The 16,138-nt window shown below is 34.0% G+C and overlaps 1 protein-coding gene across 1 annotated transcript in view; it reads right to left on the bottom strand.

Annotated features, from left to right (window-relative positions):
- Nucleotides 1-1,504: 1,504 nt before the first annotated feature.
- The window catches only part of LOC115215440 (synapse-associated protein 1), a gene marked incomplete at its 5' end in the record, with an annotated part of 79,993 nt that continues 65,359 nt past the window's right edge, over nucleotides 1,505-16,138 (bottom strand). Inside the window, one exon of the mRNA XM_036506019.1 lies at nucleotides 1,505-2,354. Within this exon, the coding sequence (XP_036361912.1) occupies nucleotides 2,209-2,354 (146 nt within the window). The remainder of the gene's footprint in view (nucleotides 2,355-16,138) is intronic.

Genomic DNA, 16,138 nt, shown 5'->3' with positions numbered 1-16,138 from the left:
TATTACTGAAATTTTCTTTATTATTGCAATAAGAAATATGCCCATGTTATACATTTTGTTGCATACACACAAATACATATGACAATTGAAATCTGATGTATTTTAGTAGATTTGATGAGAATCAAACAGATTAATAATAAATACCTTGAGTTGCTAGTATATTGTTATCTGTGATTCTTGAATTGATCGATAGATTGGTCATTTAGTTAATTTCATAACACACCTGCTGTGTAATGATTTGGTTTGTTTATTTAGGTGGAAAATATTTAGGTTGATTATCCTAGATGAAATAATATATATTTTTAAATGTTGATCCTTGCAGTAATTATCATTAAGTTTGTGGCTATGAAACAGAAAACTGTATAAATAATATAAAAACAATAACAAAATTTTCAAAAATAATTTCTTCCATCTATCTGATCTAAAATTATATTAATTATTTTATCGATTCCGAAAGAATGAAAGACAAAATTGAACCAGCAGCACAGCTCTGAAAGGTCACAGTAACAATAAACTACCTGATTTATCTTAACTGTGTTGTTAATATTAACAATAATCAAATGATCATGATGATGATAGTTTTTCAACAAGTTTCTGGAGTCGATACCATCAATGTTGGGAGCATATTTCATCAACCTCCAGAAAGATGAAAGGCAAAGTTGAAGACAAAATTTTATCTAAGATATAAAGTTACATAACTAAAAATAACCACACACACAGACACACACGTGTGTGTGTGCATGTGTGTGTATATATGTGTGTGTGCATGCGTGTGTGCGCGTGGTGTGTATGAGTGTGTGTGTGTACATACCCATTCTGTCCTTCTTCACTACTCTAAACAAATTCATTGTTTGTAGTCAAGCAATCATATGCTAAATTTTTTAATGCACATATTTGGACAAAAAAAGAAAAATGACTAGGTTTAAAAGACATACACACACACAAAATGTTAAAATGTTATTTACTTTTCTAATTAATTTCAGCAAAAATATGACATAATACAAAATGAAATAATTGAAATATAGGATGGAGAATTTGAGAAATTTTCTCTGAGAATAGTTTTACAATCCTACAAAATGTAAAGTCTGAATTTAGAGAAAGCTTCCCAATGCCCATGCATAGTTCTGAATGTATCCATCATCAGTGAAGCTTTTAGGAAAAGTTTCCATTTTAAAAAGAAGAAATAATTAAAAAAGGTTTAATAATAAGGAATAGTATAAAGAATATTTAACAGAAAATAATTTATCAAAATAATTTTTTTTATTTACATCTTATTTTTTAGTGTTTAATATTTAATTTTTTCAAAATATTCTTTAACAAACCATTCTGGAAAATGAAAAAAGAATACTATGTATGTGTGTATGTTTATTAAGACATATTTTTTAAGCTAGAAAATATATATATATATATATATATATATAAACATATGTATATATATGTGTATATATATGTATATATATGTGTATATATATATATATATATATATTCTGAGTTAAAAGTCTCAATGGAAAAAAACAAACAATAAATAAAACAATGGTAATGCCTATTAATGTCATAAAACATGAACAAAAATTATTTGCATGACATATTTTTCATTGCTTCTGTTAGTAATTTAGAAATTAATTTTGTTTAAACTAAAATATAAACTATACAGGTATTAAAAATTGAAATTCAAAAAAAAAAAAAATATTACTTCAGTTAAAACACATATGGTCATGTGCTTGAATGTGGTAAAAAGAATACAAATGTTTTAGTTAATGTATAATATTGGTCTTATGACAAAAATAAAAATGTGGGAATGTAATGCAGTAGTATTCGTAGTAGTGGTAGATGTAATATTGCTATTTAGTTTGAAGTAGTTGCAGCAGCAACAGAAGTATTAGTAGTAATATTAGTAGTAACAATAACCAGTTCTATTATCATGAGTTTTGTCCAGCCAACAAACACTGGTATGAAATCAAATTCACAAAAAGTAACCCTGCCACTACTAACAAGAGCAGTTCAAGTGCAGTGTTCAATAGGCTACACTGATGATGACTCTAATGATGATAGCAACAATAACAACAGATGAAAATACATGATCAGTAAAGAACCAAAAGAAAAGTACTACTAACAATTTTGGTGACAGTTTTGTAGAAGAGAGAGGGGGAGAGAAAAGAGAGAGGAAAAATACAGCTGGTCAAATATGACAATAGAAGTGAATCCTCTTCAGGCTGTTTTGTTCTCCTCCTCGAGCTGTTGCAAAATTTCTTTCTCCAAGTCGATGTCTTCAGCTGTCACACTATCATCCACCATATCATATTCTTGAAGTTCCTTCTGCAATTCTTTCTCCCACTGTGGCATGTCTTCTGCATCTGGAAAAAGTTTGAGGAGAACAAAACAAAACATCAGTAATATATTGACAGCAATTCCTTGAAAGGAAAATATTCCATGTTGTAAAGAAATATGTATAAAAAGATTAAAAATTAAGAATAATATACAGAATATTCAACAGAAAACAAAAGAACAAGAATGTGTATGTCTTCCGGTCATTTCAAAATGTAACCACACGTGAATCGTTAGCAATTTTCTACCTCCATCTTCCCTGCTATTGGACTTTACTCTGTTTCTGAAGAAGAGCGTCTGCTTGAAACATTAAGCCAGCCTTCTTTCCTTCCCTGAGCGTCTGCTAATACTTTACATGTACCATGTCCTTGCGTTGTTGTTTTTTTTTGTGTTTGTTCTTCTTTTTGGGATTTACTATATATATATATATATGACAAGAAGAAAATGGAGAGTTTTAACAGAGCAGTGGAAGAATGTTATTTTCTCATATGAGTCATCCATTACCTTATTTCTGACCTCCAGCCGAGTATACATGTGGAAACAGCCAAAAGAAGCATTTGACCCAGACTGCCTTCTTCCAACTGTTAAACATGGAGGAGGATCTGTGATGATCTGGGGGGCTACATCTTGGAAATCCGCTGGTCCAATGGTTTCCTTTCATGGCATAATTAATAGTCAAGACTATTTAAGCATTTAATCTGATCAAATTCATCCTATGGTTGCAGAACTGTTTCCGGAGAGATATGCAAACTTTCAGGATGATAATGCACCAATTTACAAAGCTAAATTAGTTACTGAATGGCACGATGAACATTCTAGCGAAGTTGAACATCTTATCTGGCCACCACAGTCTCCATATCTCAATATTATTGAACATTTATGGTGCATTTTAGAAAAACAAGTAGGGAGTCGATATCCTCCACCATCATCACTTCAAGAACTGCAGACTGTTTTAGCTGAAGAATAGGCAAAAATTCCTTTGGAAACAATTCAAACTTTGTATGAGTCCATACCTCATAGAATTCAAGCTGTAATTACTGCCAAAGGCAGTCCTACCCCATATTAATATAAATTTGTTTGAAATTTTAAGGTCTTTCCATTATTTTGTCCAACCCCTGTATATATGTATATTACATATATATATTCATAAATATATATAGAAAAAATACATAATTGCATATACATATATGTGTATTATATATATACATATGTGTATTATATATATCTACATGTATATTATATATATATGTATATTGTATGTATATTATATATATTCTTTTAATTGTTTCAGTCATTTGACTGCAGCCATGCTGGAGTACTGCCTTTAGTTGAACACATCAACTCCAGTACTTATTCCATTGGTCTCTTCTGTTGAACCGCTAAGTTACAGGGATGTAAACACACCAGCATCAGTTGTCAAGTGATGGTGGAGGAACAAACACAAACACAGAAACATATAAAAGAATATATATATACATGTATATTATATATATATATATGGTAAATAAGGAATTGGAGAGCATATGAAATCGACAGACATCAGCCGGTAAACTCAATTGCGAGATTGCCATGCAACAACTAGCACTTGGGCATGAATAACTGGGTACACTACCACCAGTATATTGGATAGGTAATATCCCTTAGTTGGTTTCTCAACCTCTAACTCACACCTAAATATATATAATATATATACATATATTGGCCGTGGGCAATTATGGAGTGAATTTTAGGGCTTATGAATCTAATATTTTTCTATCCTCCCTTAATACCGGTTCCCACATGCTACTCATATCTGCACTAGGTCTGCTTCTTTTAGTTTTCATATTTTCCAGTGGTGTTCTCTGTCCATTATTTTAACTTCATCCCACAGGGTGAGGTGGTCTCCATTTTTCCATACCTAATCAGCTATACCTGATTTATCAATATCGTCTCATGTCACAGCTTTGCGATGTCTCGCTACCCTTATTTTGAGAGGGCAACATGTTTCGCCTTTGTATAGCCTACCACGGCTGCATGGGATGGAGTACATGCAGTCTTTGGTCATATTCTCTTCTATTGGTGGTTTTACTCGAAGGAGATATTTGTGAAGTGTTGTATTACTCTTGAATACTGTCCTGATGTCATATGGGCCACATATCTTTTGTATCTTTTCGGAGAGGCCTTTCATATAGAGTAGACAGACTGGTCAGCTTAAGGGTTTCATCCTCACTTCTTTTCATAATTGGAGTGGATAATATGTTTTTGGGGTAGTTGTTGCTTAGCTTGATCATTTCTTTATGGTGTGTATCAGGATCGTTACTTATATTCTTTGCTTGATATTTTAAGCACTAAGCAATCCCTCTCTTTACACTGTATGGATGGTGGGAATTGAAGTAGAGGTATTGTCCAGTGAAGGCTGGATCCAGGACATCCGTATATCGCAAGCCAACCTGTAACGGACCTACATCTCATCCAGGTGGGGAGCCTATGTGCCAATGAAACTGGGAAACCGGCCTTTTATGAGCCAGTCATGGCTCAAGAAGGAACTAAAAAAGACGAGAAATATATTATAATCTAAGAATGAAATTTGAAAATTTTCCCATTCACTTCAGGTATTTCTGAGATTTGTATTGCAAAAATTGATTTCTGGTTGAAAGTGATTAAAAATTTAAAACCTGAAAATAGAGCCAAATTATTCTCAATTAAATATACATGCACACTAATACTCTTCCCACACATATTTGCATGTAAACTCACCATCATCCATATACACAAATCAAATGCTGAAACACTGAAAGTAAATGGAAATATCTTATACCGGAAAAGATTAAAGCTTTTTAATTAGTATTACTTCATCCACATTCATTAATACTTTCAGACAGTGAATAAATATTTACCCAGTAATATAAAGAACCATTATGAAGGTACCAGACTTTCAGAATATAATTTGTAGGGTTTCCCAATGAAACAAACATATGTGATAGACTCACTAAAATGTCAGGAATAACCTAGGGATTATAGAATAATCTAAGAAAACCCATCCATAAAATGTAACTGTTGTAGTAACAATATACACAAAGAATATATTCAGTAATAATTCCAGTGTACTTTGATAATGCACATAGTTTTCCTTTCAGTAACAACCAAATCCCCTTTGAACCACACCTAAAGAGTGAAACAGCTGTCTTCAGATATTCTATACACACCACCCTTCATTGAATACTGTTCCTACCTACACGCAATATGTATACTTATGCATATACACTATAGGAATATATGATACAATGACATAAAATCAATGTAAAATATGCTGTCTTAAACATAGCATAAAGATAGCCCACACTAGCATATATATAAATATACATTGAAAAATATTGCTATCTCTCAAATCAAGTCACTATTTCTAAAATCTCTCTAAGAAATCAATGCAGTAGTTGTACTGACAAGTAATATTCGTAGCCACTTTAACATGGCTGTCCATTCAAGTGGACTCTACTGTGATCTTTTAACCCCAAGAGGACATCTTTTCTAGCTGGTTAATGATGCATAGCTGCATCTGATACAATTGTAAGCAGTGGAGCGAACCCCTACCATCTCCAAGCGACAGGACCAGTAGACCAGTCCTGGTTTCAGGCTATTTCTGCCACTCTCCAGTACTGAACACCTCATCTGCCAGAGATGAGAGCAGCTTGCATCAGCAAGCAATATATATATATTTCAAGTGAACTCACAGTTGCTGATTTTGCAGTGGGTATGGGTTGAATGGTTTGACTAGAGCTGGCAAACTAGAGGGCTGTGCAAAGCTCTAAGATACCATTGATAGAAAAGTGATGAGTATTCAGGAATGAGATTATGTAAAGTATTTAGTGAACTCAATTTAAAAACTACAATAAGCACTAATCTTAAAGAAGTTAATGTCCTAGACATTAACATGAATCTTAGTACAGGCAAATATAAACCTTTTCGTTAGCCAAATGAGAATATGTCCTACATCAACAGAAGCTCTAACCATCCACCAGTAATAATCAAATGATTAGTTAATAATATCAGTAGCTAGTCTCCAACCTATCTTCTGATGAAGAAACTCTCAAAAAGGCAGCCCCTAATTACAATACCAAATCAGAAAGATCCAATTCCTTATTGATGTAGATCTAGAAAAATTTTGTGGTATAATTATCCATACAGAATGAAAATAACTACAAATATTGTTAACAATTTCTGAAACTTAAAGACACCCACTTCCCACACTCGTAACTGTCACAAGATTGTTGATAGAAACATTTACAGTCACCAATAGTTGTCTCCCTTACATAAGCTCATCAGTCATCAATCACAATGAGAATAATAGCAGATGTTACTCTTGCTGTTTAAATCTTTATTGGTCAGCTCACATCACATGGTATTAATGCTATCAAAATGAACACCAGCTGCTTTCTTTTTAGGCCCACATGTTGGTAGGATGCTGGCAGCACTTTCACAGCAGGCTGCAACATATTATATTCAGTAATAACATCAATTCCTTGTATTGGGATATTAATGCAAGTCGGCAGCTCAATCAATATTCAGTAGAGAATGAACACATTAGTAACAACAGTTTTTATGAGAGAGTAACCAAATTTGATGGAGATCAATTACAAATAAGGCTGCATGATCAAAATGAGTGGGCTGTAGTCTTGGCAACAGAGGTTAAATACCCTGCATTGTGTGTAGGGGAGCTAAGCCTGGGGTAGTAGATCTAAGTTGTTAGCTGCCAGAGATGTGATATACAGGCTACAAGGAATAGTTAAGGACACTTAATTATAAGTTTAATACTCCCTTTAACCTAAAAGGTTATAATTTCTTTCAGTTCCATCATGGCAGACAAAATGCTAACACAAGAAATAAAAGATATTGTTGCCATATGTGCACAACACAGCAATTTAGAAATTGTCAACTTTCTAATTGCTGCAAGGATGGCAGGAATAACAGTGACAATACAGAGTTTGAAAGAGTTCTTTAGTCTTGCTGATGGCAAAGCAACTCTATAGTGCTGGTGCTATGAAAAATGCACCCAGTACATCCAATGAAGTGGTTGTAGTTAGGAAGGACGTTCAGTCATAAAAAATCATATGAGACACTAGAGGATGATCTGGTCCTCTGTGTTGAATCTTGTCGAACACGGAAAGCAGACATAAAATGACATGATGATGGTGATACTGATGATGATGATGATGATGATGGTGGTGGTGATGATGATGATGATGAGGAGGAGGAGGGTAATAACTTATACACATTATCATTCCCCTCATTTCATATCCACCTTCCATAGTAGGAAGGAAAGAAGGTGAAAAATGGCATTTTGACAAGATCCAGCAGATTGACAGACCACATCTTGCTCCAGTGTTTCAATTTTAGCATGGTCTCTATGGTCGGATGCCCTTCCTAATGTCACCCACTTTATAGAGTGTACTGGATCCTTTTTTTTTTATGACACCAGTACCACTGAAATTGCCTTGTAATTTCCAAGAGAAAGAATAAATGAGGATCTTAGAGGTTAAAATATGATGAGCAGAGCAGGAACAGGGTTACTGATTTGGAAGAGGTCCTTGGCTACTTTGCAGTTCACATGGATAGCTGGGTGAAGCACCAGAACATACCCACAAGGTAACATGTCCAAGAAGGTGACTAGAAAGGATCACCGAATCAGAAGAAACAGGGAGGATGGGTAAGGTTTGAAGATAGTGAAAAAGTGAAAGATGGATATTGACATTGGCATGGGATTTTTTAAATGTACATATAGGGTAAATGTAGTGAATCATGGGTGTGAGTGATAAATATGTGTCAGGACATGAAGGTTAGAGTGATGGATGAAGGCCATTTAGGAGCAGCATAGAGGAGAGTGAGTGATCACTGACAGTGCTGAGATGGCAGTATGATATGATATGTAGGAATCTATTCTTAGATTCTAATTTCCATTTTCACAACAGCAGAATAAGTAGATAGGAGAATGACGAGCAGATGAATGTAGGGTAATGAGGGACAGGTTTAAAAGCTATGAGTCAAGGGAGAGTGTGAGATAGATATAAGCACGGGCAGAGGAGTAGTATATATGTATATATATATATATATATATATGTATAAATATACATAAGTGTATATTTATATATATATATATATATATAATATATATATATATATATATATAAATATACATAAGTGTATTTATATATATATATATATATTATATATATATATATAATATATATATATATATATATATACATAAGTGTATTTATATATATATATATATAAATATACATAAGTGTATATTTTATATATATATATAAATATATATATATATATATATATATATATATATATATTATATATATATATAAATATATATATATATATATAAATATATATATATATATATATATATATATATACATAAGTGTATATTTATATATATATAAATATACATAAGTGTATATTTTTATATATATATATATATATATATATATATATATAAATATACATAAGTGTATTTATATATATATACACACACATATATGCAAAAATATATATAGTCATATGAAGGTTATACCAAGTCATACAAAATTGGGAATAATTTTTTAACTGACAAAGTCCACATACTGGTAGAATATCTGCGGCAACCCTTCTTCCTGTTGTTCTTCACTGTAAGCAAATAATGGTTTCATGCAAAAGCAGTATGCTGCCACTGAATTCTTGACAAAGAAGGCTAGCAAGCTGTTTGACATCCACAGAAGGCTACACGTTGCTTATAGAGATAACATCACTGACAAGAGCAATGAACACAAACAGGCGAAGTTTAAAGAAAGAGGAAATTAGCATTGACGACAAACCATGCAGCGGGAGACCATCAACTACAACTACTGACACAGATCACCAGCAGCTGGATGATTTGATTCACATGTATAGATGAGTCAGAATCCATGAGCTTGTGCCACCTGAACTCTGGTTACAGTGCATTACAGAAGATGATGAAAGTCTTTGGGTATTGGAAAGTGTACTTTGGTAGTTGACACCTGATTTGAAGGAAAGAAGAATGGAAGTCTGCTTTGATCTGCTGAAAGCATTTGAAGCCAATGAAGATGTGTCCCCCTTCCTACCACTGCCATCTAGTGACGGGACGAAATGTAAGTGAATCATTATGACCATGAAGTAAAGGCTCAGCTGCTGGAATGACATCACATCTCTTTTCCAAGGTTCAAGAAATTCAAAAGCCAGCAAGCAGTGGAGGCATGGTGACTGTTTGAGGGGACAACAAGGGAGTTGTCTTTTCTGGAATGTGACTAAACAGTGAGTTGTACAATGAGACATTCAAAGGTCTTAGAGAAACTGCAAGGATGAAGAAACTGAACAACAAACTCAACATTATCCCCATTCACCATTACAATGCATGAACACATATCTTTGACAGGATGAAGCAAGACCCTTTTTGTCAGTTTTCCTGGGCATTTAGTATAGACAGCTTTTTGTGATTGCCTCAGCAAGTTGGTATAGTTTCATGCTTTTATGATGCTTGAACAGGCATATTTTAAAAATATGCCACATATCTCCAAGCAATCTTTCAGGCTCTGTTTATGCATTATATATATTTTAAAAACCAAGGATGCTGGACGGTGGGAAAATAAGAAAAAAACATGGTAAAAACATTAAGAAGGTTGGTGCAAAAAAATGGAACAAGGAAAAAGAAATGAAATGAAGAAACCTAAGATCCTCAGCTTCTCTGATTGCAGAGAGCACATTAAATACAATTGGTATAGAACAAAATTGAAAATTTGTCAAAGTCTGCAAGACAGCAACTCAATCTGGAGTGGGTGGTGTCCTCCAATTCAATAAAAGAAACCTGTTCATGTGTTTACACCTGCTAAAAATTTCAGATCTGGAATTAAGCAGTGTGTTGGAATTGCTGGATTTAAGAAGAATATGAGATCTTCCTACTACACATAAGTTGCATTTGTTAGATCTGTTAAAATATTACATGTAGCTGCTCTTCAAATTCTATATGAGGCATATACATCTGATGCATTACATTTATTGATGTGCCGAAAAGAAGATAGTTGGTTTGCATAACATCTCTTTCTCACATAACCCAATGTAATTTTTCTTTTCAATTGATTCATTTTGAAGCATAGCTGTAATTTCAGCCTTTTATATGATGGAGTTTATCATACATGCCTGGTCAAGTGGGTAAGCTTTAGGGTTTTGATAGTTACAAATGGGAGTGGTCTCTTGCTGATTTTCACAAGTTATAATGTTCTTCATATTGGGGCAGCAGCAGTATGATACTTTAATTGTCTGCTAAAAATTTTCCTGTATTTATGATGTATTGGAAAATGTTTATCTAAAAGAGACAGGAAGATGTGCGCGCGCACACACACACACACACAAGACTTCTTTCAGTTTTTATCTACCAAATCCACTCACAAGGCTTTGGTCAGACTGTGAGAAGAGTGTGACATTTTGTGTGATATCTTTTATCAAAGAGAAGAAAAATAAAAATAGAAAAAAAAAAGAATGAGAGGCAGGAGAAAGACAAAAAATATATACAATACCAAAAAAGACATCTCTTCACATAACAGATCTCAAGCAGAATGAGAAGGAAAACGGGAGAGTGAGTGATGATACCAGAAGAACCAGAACAGGTGGGTGAAAATAACAAGAGATTGATGGAAAGGCTGGGTCATCTGAGGTGAAGTTAGGAGAGAAATGAATGACGATAGAGTTGGAAAAAGGTAAGCATGAGTGATGGGATAAAAGGAAGAGTAAGTGATGGGTGGTATTAGAAAGGGTCTAGAGAAGAAAGCTAATACAGAAGTGTAAAATTAGAGTGTATTTGGTAGGGAAATGGGAGTGGTTTGATGTAGTTTGTCATATATTAACTTAATGAAGGGTAAGGGATATATAGATACATTCAAGGCTTCTTCATTGGAATTTCAACATCAACAGGGTGGGTGGGTATGTATGTATGCATGTATGTATGTACGGATGTGTACGTGAAGATTTGTATGTTTTGCTTTCTGTATGTATTCTCATGCAAATAGTTGTATGTCTACACATGCTCATATATATTTAAATGATAAATTTCTGTAAAGTTTTACAGATTTTTACTGTTCCAGTGATGGATTGGATCTGTAGTATTCAAATTAGTTTTCTTCTTTCCGGTTTTGAGAAGCCTAATTTCTCAAGATTGGTATTTAGGCAGTGTGTTACATATCCCAGGGGCCCTAATAATTACAGGTATAAACCCGAACATGTAATCTGGATAGAGTAACTGCAGATTTCTCAATAGTTCAGTATAGGTGTTCTCTTTTTGACTGATCTTCAGCTTCATGTTAACATCCACTGGGTAGCTAATTTCCACAACTATGCACAGTTTCTCTTCTCTATCCCAAATCATTATATCAGGTCTGTTGTGCTTAAATTTATTGAGGTCTTCACTGAGACATTCCACCAGTATTCCGTTTTACTATGAGTGGTTATGGCTTCTACTATACTGTGGGTTCTTATTTCTTTGTCCTTGGGGTTATACTTCCGACAGATTTCATTACAGAGTGTCCTAGCTACAACATGTGTGTGTGTGTGTGTGTGTGTGTGTGTGTGTGTGTGTGTGTGCGTGCGTGTATGTACGTATGTATCATCCTGTATTGTGTAAGCATCAAATAAAGATGTGAATTCTCCATTCTTGTTCTTGTTGTTATATACTCTGAATATCTTGAAATTCTTCTAAGCTCTATTTGGATTTACTTATCATACACAGGAAATTTCTTTGGATGTTAATTCTATTTGAATTTATTGGTATCTGATTGTTTCATGTAGTTAACCAAGTTCCCTAAACTGCTGAGTGATTTCCAGATATCTGCCTGCATTTCTATTATTGTATACTCTATTATTCTCTTTGTATACAAGTGCTTATGGCAGATTATCTTTGAAATGGAAGAACTATTCAAGGACAAATCTTTAAAGGGCATATCCCTACCACCTCCAAAATGATATATGAAAATCTTTTTGATAAGAATAACTCATTTATTCACTGAATGAGATGATGTATGTATCACCATAAAATAACTTCTGAGGCAAAGTTATTTAACATTAACTTAATAGTGGAGGAAATAGATGAAGATTTCCAAGTGGAAGATCAGACAGAACCTTACATGCCCAAAACCCCCAGAATAAATTTAAAGGACTATAAACTTAATTTTACTATCAATCAACAAGTTAAACTAATTTGCCCCGCCAAATTGGATATTGGTAAGAGTGGTAAATTTATTATTGATAAGAATATTCCTAAGCAAAAACAAAATATTAATTTATGTTTATTGGAAGTAATTGATTGGTTCATTGGTATTAAGGATAAGAAACATACTAAATTCATTCACATAAATATATCAAATTATTACTCATCTATTGACTCTATACTACTTAAAAAGGCATTTATTTTCATGATGAACAATTCAGATTTATCTCAACATGAAGTTGATATAGTATTAATGGCTAGAAAAACCATAATAGAATCTAATGGAAAGTATTGAACCAGGAAGGATAGATCTCATAATTTTGACACTAGAATGGGGTCCAGTGATTGCACAAGTAACTGATTTAGTGGGAATCTATATTCTTAACTGTATACAAAGAAAATTTCCTGAACTAGGAGGTGGATAATATAGGGATGATGATTTTTTTCACTAGTAAGGTTAATCTTTGAAGGTTCTAGAGAAAACTTTTTAATTCTTTAAGCATCATTATCTGTCTATTTCCGTAAAAAAATGAACAAAGATTAACTTCCTTGATGTTAATCCAGATTTTAGTACAGGACTATACCAACCAGGCCATAAACCAAATGAATGCTTCAGGTATGTAAACAAAACTTCTAATCATCCTAGATAGATCATAAATTCTATCATTAAAAATATATCAACACATTTTTCAAGGCTGTCCACCAACAAGGATGTATTTAGACAAAATGAAAAGTACTATAATCAGGAATTATCTGAACCTGGGTATAAGGACAAAATTACAACATCCAGAATCAAAATACTAATAAAATTCCTAATAATGGTAGGATATTAATGTCAAATTAAATATGACAAGCTTTGATAGACAGTACAATAAAAATAAATATTTCAAGCAATCTTCTTTAAGTTAGCTAAGTAATAGCAGCCCCAGAGATCAGCTAGTACTTATTTTATCGACCCCAAGAGGATAAGAGGCAAAGTCAACTTCAGAGGAATATTAACTCAAAACGTACAGATGGGCAGAATGTCACTAAGCGTTTTGCCTGGTGTGCTAATGATTCTGCCAGCTCACTGCCTTAAATAATGATGACAATAATAATAATAATAGTAATGAGGATGATGATAATAATGACAATAATAACAGTAATAATAATGGTAATGGTGAAAATAGTAATAGTACTAATGATGATAATAAAGGTAGTAATAATCTTGACTCTATGTACACATAAACAATAATTTTGATCAAAGTTTAGTTGAAATAACTCATCATGTTTTTGATACTTTAGGTGATGGTACTTCCAACAGTAAAATTGATAGACCCTTTAAGATATCACCTAATAATAATAATATTGATTATAATACTGCTAATAATCCTGTTTTAACCCCTAATTCTGGAAGCAGAGTCTATACTAATTCTCTTAACCAAGAGTGCTATATGTGAGTAAATAAACACCTTTGTAATTTCAAAAACAAACTTATGTGTCCTTCAGAAAACTAGTGTTTGATGAAGAATATGATATATCAATGTATGGTAATTGCAGGGGATTGTAGGTATCATTACATAGGTTCTACTACCATCTGGAAATGTAGATTACAAAACCATTCTTCTTCATTTAAGTTTAGGAGACTATGTGATTTTATGAATTTCAGTAAATGCATTTGGGATTTGAAAGACAAGAACATTAACTACAATATAATGTTGTCCATTACTAGTTATGCTCCATCTCTAATGCTAATAACTTTAAATGTGAAATTTGCCTAAAGGAAATGTATATTCACTTCAAAATTAAAATTACTAAATTGCAAAACCAGCCATATGATGAAATGTTTCCATAAGCATAGAAAAACATTTAAATATTTCAACAGTAAATAACATCATTATAATTGTTTTTCCTTTAATCAAATAAACAATAATTTTCCTATATTTTTTAGCATACATAAGTAGCCAGATAACTAAATGTTGTGATGTAGAATTTCTATGTTTATTTTTTTTTATTCTTTCATTATCTACTGATGTCATCATAAGTTTAAATACTAAACTGGATCTTCTTAGAATAATATATTTCTTTTGTGTGCATTCATGTATCATAGACATTACTTCAGTTCACTTTGAATTTAACCTGTTTATGTTACCTTGATAACATCACATTAGCATAAAATTTCAAATATATTGGTTTCACTGATATTTTGTATTTTTTCCTTTATCTAAATATGCTGGCACAGTAGAAAAGATCATTGGCCCTGTATGGTGTAATCATCAAATAAAGATGTAATATTCTCCATTCTTCTTGTTGTTTTATATATATATATCTTGTGGTACCAGTGCCTGTGGCACACAAGAAATCCATCAGTGCTGTAGTCAGTGCGGTGGGCACATGACAAACACCATCCGATCGTGGCCGTTCGCCAGCCTCATCTAGCACCTGTGTCGGTGGCACATAAAAACACCATCCGAAGACCCGGCAAGACTAGTCAGGCCATAACCCATGGCCCCTACCTGGGACGTAGTCAGTCCACCTGTACATACCTTCCTTCTTGTGACACTTGTGAAGACCTGTTGAGGCAAGTGAAAATCAAATCAAAACAAATCAAAATAGATGAACATCAATGGAATTTGTATCTTTGTGGTACCAGTGCCGGTGGCACGTGGCACACAATAAAACCATCCGAACGTGGCCGTAGCCAGTACCGCATCGACTGGCCTCCGTGCTGTGGGCACGTAACAAGCACCATCCGATCGTGGCCGTTTGCCAGCCTCATCTGGCACCTGTGTCGGTGGCACATAAAAACACCATCCGAGCGTGGCCGTCTGCCAGCCTCGTCTGGCACCTGTGTCGGTGGCACATAAAAAACACCATCCGAGCATGGCCGTTTGCCAGCCTCGTCTGGCACCTGTGTCGGTGGCACATACAATCACCCACTACACTCTCGGAGTGGTTGGCGTTAGGAAGGGCATCCAGCTGTAGAAACACTGCCAGATCTGACTGGACTGGTGCAGCTTTCGGGCTCCCCAGACCCCAGTTGAACCGTCCAACCCATGCTAGCATGGAAAGCGGACGTTAAATGATGATGATGATGATGATGATGATGATGATATATATATATATATACACACACACATATATGTGCGTGTATATAAGAATAGAAATTTGTCAAAGGTATCAAGCAGTTGAACTGAAGCTAAAAGCATGTGATTATTATAAAATGAACTTCTTAACCACACAGCAATACCTGTGCCTCCATACATACATGTATACAAATGTATGCATGCACACACACACACACTCACACACATGTAAATCATCATCATCATCGTTATTTAACCTTTGCTTTCCATGTTGGCATGGGCTGGATGGTTCGACCAGAGCTAGCAAGCTAGAGAACTGCACCAGGTTCCAGTATGATTTGGCTTGATTTCTATGGCTGGATACCCTTCCTAATTCCAACCACTTTACAGAGTGTGCCAGGTGTTTTTATGTGGCATCAACATGGGAGTTATTATGTGGTGTCTGCACAAGTGCTTTTTATGTGGCACTGGCACAGGGCTCTTGCAGGCCAAACCTCTTTGGCAG

The sequence above is a fragment of the Octopus sinensis genome, linkage group LG9, assembly GCF_006345805.1.
Source record: "Octopus sinensis linkage group LG9, ASM634580v1, whole genome shotgun sequence".
NCBI lineage: Eukaryota > Metazoa > Mollusca > Cephalopoda > Octopoda > Octopodidae > Octopus > Octopus sinensis.
This window is presented reverse-complemented; position numbering and strand designations above follow the sequence as displayed.